We start from the raw sequence: 10,000 nt of genomic DNA, 5'->3' as shown, positions 1-10,000 counted from the left end.
CTGTGGTTTTTATTCATGTCTAACTGACCGTCTGTAGTTTTTATTCATATCTAACTGACCGTCTGTAGTTTTTATTCATATCTAACTGACCGTCTGTAGTTTTTTATTCATATCTAACTGACCGTCTGTAGTTTTTATTCATGTCTAACTGACCGTCTGTGGTTTTATTCATATCTAACTGACCATCTGTAGTTTTTATTCATATCTAACTGACCGTCTGTAGTGTTTTTTCATATCTAACTGACCGTCTGTAGTTCTTGTTCATATCTAACTGACCGTCTGTAGTTTTATTCATGTCTAACTGACCGTCTATGGTTTTTATTCATATCTAACTGACCGTCTGTGGTTTTTATTCATATCTAACTGACCGTCTGTAGTTTTTGTTCATATCTAACTGACCGTTTGTAGTTTTTATTCATATCTAACTGACCGTCTGTAGTTTTTATTCATATCTAACTGACCGTCTGTAGTGTTTTTTCATATCTAACTGACCGTCTGTAGTTCTTGTTCATATCTAACTGACCGTCTGTAGTTTTATTCATGTCTAACTGACCGTCTATGGTTTTTATTCATATCTAACTGACCGTCTGTGGTTTTTATTCATATCTAACTGACCGTCTGCAGTTTTTGTTCATATCTAACTGACTGTCTGTAGTTTTTGTTTATGTCTAACTGACCGTCTGTGGTTTTTATTCATATCTAACTGACCGTCTGTAGTTTTTGTTCATATCTAACTGACCGTCTGTAGGTTTTATTCATATTTTACTGACCGTCTGTAGTGTTTATTCATATCTAACTGACCGTCTGTAGTTTTTGTTCATAACTAACTGACCATATGTAGTTTTTATTCATATCTAACTGACCGTCTGTAGTTTTTATTTATAACTAACTGACCGTCTGTAGTTTTTATTCATATCTAACTGACCGTCTGTAGTTTTTGTTTATAACTCACTGACCGTCTGTAGTTTTTATTCATATTTAACTGACCGTCTGTAGTTTTTATTAATATTTTACTGACCGTCTGTAGTTTTGTGTTCATGGTAAACTGACTGTCTGTGGTGTTTGTTTACTGACCATTTGTGATTTTTGTTTATATTTTTGTTTTTGTGTGTATGATAAACCGACTGTCTGTGGTTATTGCTAACTGCAACCGCCTGTGTCTGTTTTTTTTCTTTTTTTTTGGTAACTGATGGCCCGACCGTCTAGGTTTTTTGTGCTCATAATAAACGGACTGTCTATGATTTATTGTGTGTGTGTGTGTGTGTGCGTGTGTGTGTGTGTGTGTGTGTGTTTTTGCTGTCTATCTGTGATTTCTTTGTTCAGGACTAAATGACCTTCGGTAGTTTTTTTGCGTTTATGGCTAACTGACATGTATGATATCTTTTATGTGCGTGTTTGTGTTCATGGGTGACTGACCGTCTGTGGTTTCTGTGTTCAGATGTGGACGAGTGCGAGCGTCAGCCGTGTGGAAATGGAACCTGTAAGAACACTGTGGGCTCCTACAACTGCCTGTGTTACCCAGGATTCCAGCTGTCACACAACAACGACTGCATTGGTACACACACACACACACACACACACACACACACATACATATTCATATATAAACACTCACACATACACACATTACAGCAACGTGAATGTTTATGAATGAGCGAAGGATTTTTATAAATTCTCCAGGTGTGTTTGTGTTGTTTTAGCTGTGTTCTTGTGTGTGTTGTTTAGACACAGATGAGTGTGTGTCGCTCAGGGGTTTGTGCCGGAACGGAAACTGCATCAACACACTGGGTTCATTTGTGTGTGTATGTCTGGACGGATATAAACTCTCCCCTGACGGACGCACGTGTGTGGGTGAGTCCTGGCGCTTCTGACCATTGTGTGTGTGTGTAAGTGAGTGTGTGTGTGCTTGTGTGAGCATACATGTGTGCGTGTGTGTGCATACATGTGTTTGTGTGTATGTGTCTTTGTGTGTGTGAGAGTGTGTGTGTGTGCGCATGCATGTTTGTGTGTATGTTTATGTGTGCATGCTTGTGTGTGTGAATATGTACATACAAATGCATACATGTACGTGTGTGTGTGCGTGCATGTGTTTGTGTTTGTATGTGTATTTGTGTATGTGAGAGTGTGTGTGTGTGGATGCATGCATGCATGCATGCATGTTTGCGTGTGCTTGATTGTGTGTGTGTGCATGTCCGTGTGTGAAAGTATATACGTGTGCGTCTGTGTGTATGTGTGTGCGTGTGTATGCATGTGCATGTATATACTTGTGGATGCATGTGCTTGGTTGTATGAGTGTGCACACATAAATGCATGTATTTGTGAGAGTGTGTATGTGTGTGTGTGCGCATGCATGTTTGTGTGTGTGTGTGTGTGTGTGTGTTTTGGTGTCACATGCTTCTGTGTTCCTGTGCTCAGACATCAACGAGTGTTTGCTGAGCCCTGGCACCTGCGGTCCCGGGACGTGTCAGAATCTGGACGGCTCCTACAGGTGCATCTGTCCTCCGGGGTATTACCTGCAGGACGACCGCTGTGAAGGTCAGTGTGCACTGCGCCCTCAGTAGTGCAGGTGCTCGCCATGCTGAAACAAACCTGTGTGTGTGTGTGTGTGTGTGTGTGCGCAGACATCGACGAGTGCTCTCAGTCTCCAGAGATCTGCATCTTCGGGAAGTGTGTGAACACGGCGGGCAGCTTCAGGTGTGAGTGTCCTGAGGGTTTCCAGCTGTCCTCATCCGGAAAGAGATGTGTGGGTGAGTGAGCGAGCGTTTGGAGAAACCACAATGGGTTATTTGTGCACATCTGTCTCTATTATGGGTTATTATGATTAAAACTCAAGGTTAACTTCACTGCTGGACATGTCTGTGACTGTATTGGGGACACTTGTGTGCACATTTTAGATTTATTGGTATTTTTATGTATTTAGGGCATTGATGAATCATTTAATGCGAAAGAATCATTTGGGGGAAGTCATTTGAGAAAGAATCAAATAAATTTAGTTTGATGAGTTTGATGAATCATATGGAGAAGAATCGTTTTAAAAACAATCATTTTGATGAATCAGTTGGGGAATAATCATTATTGAAACAACCAGTTTGATGAATCATTTGGAAAATAATCATTTTGGAAACAATAAGTTTGATGAATCATTTGGGAAAGAATCATTTTCGAAACAACCAGTTTGATGAATCGTTTGAAAAAAATCATTTTAAAAACAATCAGTTTGATGAATCATTTGGGGGAAGAATCATTTTGGAAACAATCAGTGAATTGAATCATTTGGAAAAGAATCATTTTGGAAAATAATTTTGGAAACAGTTTGATGATGAATCATTTAGGAGAGATTTTATTAATTTTCAGAGAGTCATTTTGGCAATGAGAAGAAGCAATTTGAGAGAATCATTTGAGAAAGCCATGTCTAAATCAGTTATTAGAATTTTTTAGAAAGAATCATTTCCCTTTGGACAGAATCATTTTGGAAAATTCATTTGAAACATTAAAATAGGAAACAGTCATTATCATTTGGGAAGTGCAATTTTTGAATGAATCTTTTGAGAAATAATCTTTTGCCAATTAATCAAGTAAGAAAGAAAAAAATTGGGAATGAATCATTTGAGAGATTAATTTTACTAAATTAATTGAGAAGTTAATTCTGAAAAGAATCATTTGAGAAAAATGATGTGTGATGTTCTGTTATTAGAATCATTTAAGAAGGAGTCATTTCATTTTGTAAGGAATCATTTTGGAAAATTAATTTGAAACGTTAATGTAGGAACTGGGAAGATGCTTTTGGGAATGAATCATTTCAGAGAATCATTTGGAAATGAATAGTTTGAGAAAGAATCATCTGCAGTTCATGATTCTCCTAAAGTGTGTGTTTGTGTAATGTTGTGTAGAGAATGAGCAGGTGTGTTTCCTTCGCAGATATCCGGGTCAATTACTGTTACACAAAGTTCGAGAACGGCCGCTGTCTGGCCCCGAAGCCCCTCAACACCACCAAGAGTGTCTGCTGCTGCAGCGGGATGCCGGGTCAGGGATGGGGTGACCCCTGCGAGATCTGCCCCTCCATGGAGGACGGTGAGCGCGCGCACACACACACACATTATTCTCACATGAGCACACACCACACATCATCAAACACACATGCATTCATATGTGCAAACACGCATGCGCACACACACACACACACACACACACACACATGCATGCATACATGCAGACACTATCACACAAACAAACTGACAAATGCACAATGACACACACACACATATGTACACTTACACGCGATCACACATACATGATTTGATGCCAGTGACAGTTAATGTATGACTATGTGTGTGTGTGTGTGTGTGTGTGTGTGTGTGTGTGTGTGTGTGTGTGTGTGTGTGTGTGTGTGTGTGTTTTAGCTGCCTATAAAGTTCTGTGTCCAGCTCCTGGTAAAAGCCACAGTACAGACGACACCGCTGTGGGTGAGTATCACTGATTCACCAAGTCACTGATTCGCTGAATCTCTGAATCAACGAATCACTGAGTACATGAAGCACTGAGTAATTAAATCACCGTATCACCAAATCACTGAGTCACTGAATCACTTAATCACCAAATCATCAGTCATTGAATTACTGAGTAAACGAATCACTGAGTAACTGAATCACCAAATCATTAAATCATTGAATCACTGAGTAAATGAAGCACTGAGTAATTGAATCACAGAATCTCCAAATCTCTGAGTCACAGAATCACCAAATCATCAGTCATTAAATTACTGAGTAAACGAATAACTGAGTAACTGAATCACCAAATCATTGAGTCATTGAATCACTTAATCACCAAATCATCAGTCATTGAATTACTGAGTAAACGAATCACTGAGTAACTGAATCACCAAATCATTAAATCATTGAATCACTGAGTAAATGAAGCACTAAGTAATTGAATCACAGAATCTCCAAATCACTGAGTCACTAAATCACCTAATCACCAAATCATCAGTCACTGAATTACTGAGTAAACGAATAACTGAGTAACTGAATCATCAAATCATTTAATTACTGAGTAAATGAAGCACTAAGTAATTGAATCACAGAATCTCCAAATCACCGAGTCACTGAATCACCTAATCACCAAATCATCAGTCACTGAATTACTGAGTAAACAAATCACTGAGTAACTGAATCACCAAATCATTGAGTCATTGAATCACTGAGTAAATGAAGCACTGAGTAATTGAGTCACAGAATCACCAAATCACTGAGTCACTGAATCACCAAATCATCAGTCATTGAATTACTGAGTAAACAAATCACTGAGTAACTGAATCATCAAATCATTGAATTACTGAGTAAATGAAGCACTGAGTAATTGAATCACAGAATCTCCATATCACTGAGTCACTGAATCACCAAATCATCAGTCATTGAATCACTGAGTAAATGAATCAAAGAATTGCTGAATCACAGAGTCATTGAATCGCTGTGTAAATTAATCAATGAATCAATGAATCACAGAGTCATCGAATCACTGAGTCAGTGAATGTGTTTGTGAGCACACACTCGTGTTCTTATGTTCCAGACGTGGACGAGTGTGTGCAGAACCCCGGCATCTGCAGGAACGGTCACTGCATCAACACTGACGGGACGTTCCGCTGCGAGTGTCCGTTCGGTTACCGACTCGACTTCACCGGCATCAACTGCGAAGGTCAGAGGTTAAACGTATGCAGACGGGACACAGTCACACAACACACATTCATTACAGGAATGAACAACTCTTCCTGCAACTGTAAAATACACCACAATAAAACACTGATCATAGTGACGTGCTCCTGATGTTCTCTGTGCTCTTCAGACACCAACGAGTGTGAGCTGGGGAACCCGTGTGGAAACGGCACCTGCACTAACGTGGAGGGAGCCTTCGAGTGCAGCTGTGATGAAGGGTTCGAGCCCGGACCCATGATGACCTGCGAAGGTCTGTTTCAGGCTGTGTGTGTGTGTGTGTGTGTGTGTGTGTGCGTGTGTGTGTGTGTGTGTGTGTGTGTGTGTGTGTGTGTGTGTGTGTGTGCGTGCGTGCTTGTGTACGTGCTTATGCTTATGTGTGTTAACAGTGCCAGTTTAGTGCCTTTGTGTGTGTGCCCTTATGTTTGTATTTGTTTGTTTTTGTTTGTGTGTGCACTTTGTGTGTGTGTGATTGGGTTTGCGCTTATGTATTGGCATTTTTGTGTGTGTGTGTGTGTGTGTGTGCACTAGTGCATTTGTGTGTGTGCCCTTATGTTTGTGTTTATGTGTGTGCACTTTGTGTGTGTGATTATGTGTTTGCGCTTATGTATTGGCATTTGTGTGTGTGTGTGTGTGTGTGTGTGTGTGTGTGTGTGTGTGTGTGTGCACGCACTTATGTTTGTGTGTGTGCACTAGTGCATTTGTGTGTGTGCCCTTATGTTTGTGTTTATGTGTGTGCGCTTTGCATGTGTGATTATGTGTTTGTGCTTATGTATTGGCATTTGTGTGTGTGTGCACTTATGTTTGTGTGTGTGTGTGCACTAGTGTGTTTGTGTGTTCACTTATGTTTGTGTGTGTATTTGTGTGTGTGCCCTTATGTTTGTGTTTATGTGTGTGCGCTTTGCATGTGTGATTATGTGTTTGTGCTTATGTATTGGCATTTGTGTGTGTGTGCACTTATGTTTGTGTGTGTGTGTGCACTAGTGTGTTTGTGTGTTCACTTATGTTTGTGTGTGCATTTGTGTGTGTGCCCTTATGTATGTGTTTACATGTGTACACTTTGTGTGTGTGATTATGTGTTTGCGCTTATGTATTGGTGTGTGTGTGTGTGTGTGCACTTATGTTTGTGTGTGTGCACTTATGTTTGTGTGTGTGCACTAGTGTGTTTTTGTGTGTGCACTTATGTGTGTGGTTTTGATAGTGTGTACGTGTGTGTGTTTGTGTGAGCGCTTATGTGTGTGTGCATTTTTGTGTGTGTGTGTGTGTCTGCTTATGTTTGTGTATGCACTTATGTTTGTGTTTGTGTGTATGTGCACTTCTGTGTGCATGCTTATGTTTGTGTGTGCATTTGTGTGTGCCTTTATGTGTGTGTTTTTGTTTACGTGTGTGCACTTTGTGTGTGTGATCATGTGTTTGCGCTTATGTATTGGTATTTGTGTGTGTGTGTGTGTGTGTGTGTGTGCACTTATGTTTGTGTGTGTGCCCTTATGTTTGTGTTTATGTGTGTGCACTTTGTGTGTGTGATTATGTGTTTGCGCTTATGTATTGGTGTGTGTGTGTGTGTATGTGTGATTATGTGTGCACTTATGTTTGTGTGTGTGCACTAGTGTGTTTTTGTGTGTGCACTTATGTGTGTGGTTTTGATAGTGTTTACGTGTGTGTGTTTGTGTGAGCACTTATGTGTGTGTGCAGTTTTGTGTGTGTATGTGTGTGTGTGTGTGTCTGCTTATGTTTGTGTATGCACTTATGTTTGTGTTTATGTGTATGTGCACTTCTGTGTGCATGCTTATGTTTGTGTGTGCGTTTGTGTGTGCCTTTATGTGTGTGTTTTTGTTTACGTGTGTGCACTTTGTGTGAATGATCATGTGTTTGCGCTTATGTATTGGTATTTGTGTGTGTGTGTGTGTGTGTGTGTGTGTGTGTGCACTTATGTTTGTGTGTGTGCACTAGTGCATTTGTGTGTGTGCCCTTATGTTTGTGTTTATGTGTGTGCGCTTTGCGTGTGTGATTATGTGTTTGCGCTTATGTCTGGGCATTTGTGTGTGTGTGCACTTATGTTTGTGTGTGTGCTTGTGTGTGTACTAGTGTGTTTGTGTGTGTGTGTACTTATGTCTGTGTTTTTGTGTGTGTTTATGTGTTTGCGCTTTGTGTGTGTGTTTATGTGTTTGCGCTTTGTGTGTGTGATTATGTGTTTGCGCTTATGTCTGGGCATTTGTGTGTGTGTGTGTGTGTGTGTGCGCGCACTTATGTGTGTGGTTTTGATAGTGTTTACGTGTGTGTGTTTGTGTGAGCGCTTATGTGTGTGTGCATTTTTGTGTGTGTGTGTGTGTGTGTCTGCTTATGTTTGTGTATGCACTTATGTTTGTGTGTATGTGCACTTCTGCGTGCATGCTTATGTTTGTCTGTGTGGTTTTGTGTGTGTTTATGTGTGTGCGCTTTTTGTGTTTATGTGTGTGATTTTGTGTTTGCGCTTGTGTGTGTGTGTGTGTGCGCTTATGTTAATGTATGTGCTTATGTTTGTGTCTTTGCGCACACTTGTGTGTGTGCTTTTATGTATGGGTTTGAGTGTGTGTGTGTGTGTGTGTGTGTGTGTGTGTGTGTGTGTGTGTGTGTGTGTGTGTGTGTGTTGTGTGTGCGTGTGTGTGTGTGTGTGTGTGTGTGTGTGTGTGCGCGCTTCTGTCTTCATTGATCATGGAATCACAGTGTTTCAGCATTTGAACTGTATTATTAATCAACTGAACGCAGCCTCAGAGAGCTGAAAATCTTTTACTCAAACACAACACACACTATAGTGGCAGATGATGTGTGCGCCAGTGCTTGATGGTAATGTACAGTGTGTTTCCAGATGTAAACGAGTGCTCCCAGAATCCTCTGCTGTGTGCGTTCCGCTGTGTGAATACGCTGGGCTCGTATGAGTGCAGATGTCCAGCAGGATACGTGCTGAGGGACGACCGGAGGATGTGCAAAGGTCAGACAAACCTTCATCAAATTCTTCATCTGTTCTGCTGCATCTGCATTTCTGGCTCAAGAGCACATGTGGGCGGAGCTTGATTTTCAGCATAGGGAGCTGATCGAGGTTTGCTGTTGGTGGATCTCATGTGAGTGACAGGTTGACCCCGCCCTCCTGCCTGAAAACACCAATCAGAGAACAGAGAACAACACTTAAAAAGCTTTTCTTACTGAGAGATTTAAGCCCTGCTCACAGTGACTACGTTTACATGGACATCAGTAATGGAATTATTTACCTTAATCTAATGAAGACAATAATAAGATGAAGGTGTTTACATGAGCTGCTTTCTGAATGTTCCTTTCATGATCCAGTTTTACATGTTATAACACATAATTCCATTGACATCTCCACACTATCCACATTTCCTCCAGAGTTTCATGTAGTTTCGGGTGTTCATTATTAATTTGTGGACTTTAACTGCAGTTTGGCTCTTTCACTTTCATTCGGGAACATTTCCTGCATGCCCCCCTGACAAACGAGATGTTGGATGCGAGTGTGAACTGCTGGAGGAGTGTAGTTTTAATGGAGTTTCATACCGCATGCTGAATGGGAGAAAAAACCTCAGCATTTGGTGATACAGGTGTCTGTGGGCTTCACAGTAGGTGCAGATAATAGTGTCAGACAGCAGTGTGTGTTTAGACCAGAGGTGTCCAAACTTTTTGAGCCGAGGGCCAGATGCAAAGAAAAAAAATGTTGTCCCGAGCCAAATTGTACACACATCACACAGACACGCATATATATATATATATATATATATATATATATATATAAAGATATATATATAAGTATTTAAAGCCTTTTATGTTAGGGTTGCATCTAATAGCCTTAGCTAGAGGTTCGATCGCGAGGGCAAAGAGAGCTGGGCTGATGGGGCAACCTTGTCTACATCCTCTATACAAAGGTATTGAAGAAGAAATAATTCCATTTGTAATAATTTGAGTTTTTGGGGATTTATAAAGTGATTGAATTAGCTCTATGTATACAGTTCCAAATCTACATTTTTTTTAGAACTTCAAATAAGTATGACCACTCAACTCGGTCTTTTTGGCATCGAGAGAAACAGCTATCCCTGGTATATGCTTTTCTTTAGCAGTGTGAATAATGTTAAAGATTCTCCTCAGATTCTTTGCATCTAATCTCCCAATTACAAAAGAGGTTTGATCTGGATTAATCAATTGAGGATGTCGAGTTTCTAATCTTTAAGCTACCATTTTAGTGACTGCTTTATAATCTACATTGAGGAGTGAAATTGGCCTGTAGGATGCACTGTTCTTTGGATCTGTGG

At 40.4% G+C, this 10,000-nt stretch overlaps 1 protein-coding gene across 1 annotated transcript in view; it reads left to right on the top strand.

Annotated features, from left to right (window-relative positions):
* The window catches only part of LOC130220097 (fibrillin-2-like), a gene marked incomplete at its 5' end in the record, with an annotated part of 62,302 nt that overhangs the window by 10,494 nt on the left and 41,808 nt on the right, over positions 1-10,000 (top strand). The window contains 9 exons of the mRNA XM_056452489.1: positions 1,439-1,555; positions 1,726-1,851; positions 2,416-2,535; positions 2,622-2,747; positions 3,919-4,071; positions 4,401-4,463; positions 5,566-5,691; positions 5,839-5,958; positions 8,551-8,673. Of these exons, the coding sequence (XP_056308464.1) occupies positions 1,439-1,555; positions 1,726-1,851; positions 2,416-2,535; positions 2,622-2,747; positions 3,919-4,071; positions 4,401-4,463; positions 5,566-5,691; positions 5,839-5,958; positions 8,551-8,673 (1,074 nt within the window). The remainder of the gene's footprint in view (positions 1-1,438; positions 1,556-1,725; positions 1,852-2,415; positions 2,536-2,621; positions 2,748-3,918; positions 4,072-4,400; positions 4,464-5,565; positions 5,692-5,838; positions 5,959-8,550; positions 8,674-10,000) is intronic.

This window comes from Danio aesculapii, unplaced genomic scaffold (assembly GCF_903798145.1).
Source record: "Danio aesculapii unplaced genomic scaffold, fDanAes4.1, whole genome shotgun sequence".
In the NCBI taxonomy this organism is placed as follows: domain Eukaryota; kingdom Metazoa; phylum Chordata; class Actinopteri; order Cypriniformes; family Danionidae; genus Danio; species Danio aesculapii.
This window is presented reverse-complemented; position numbering and strand designations above follow the sequence as displayed.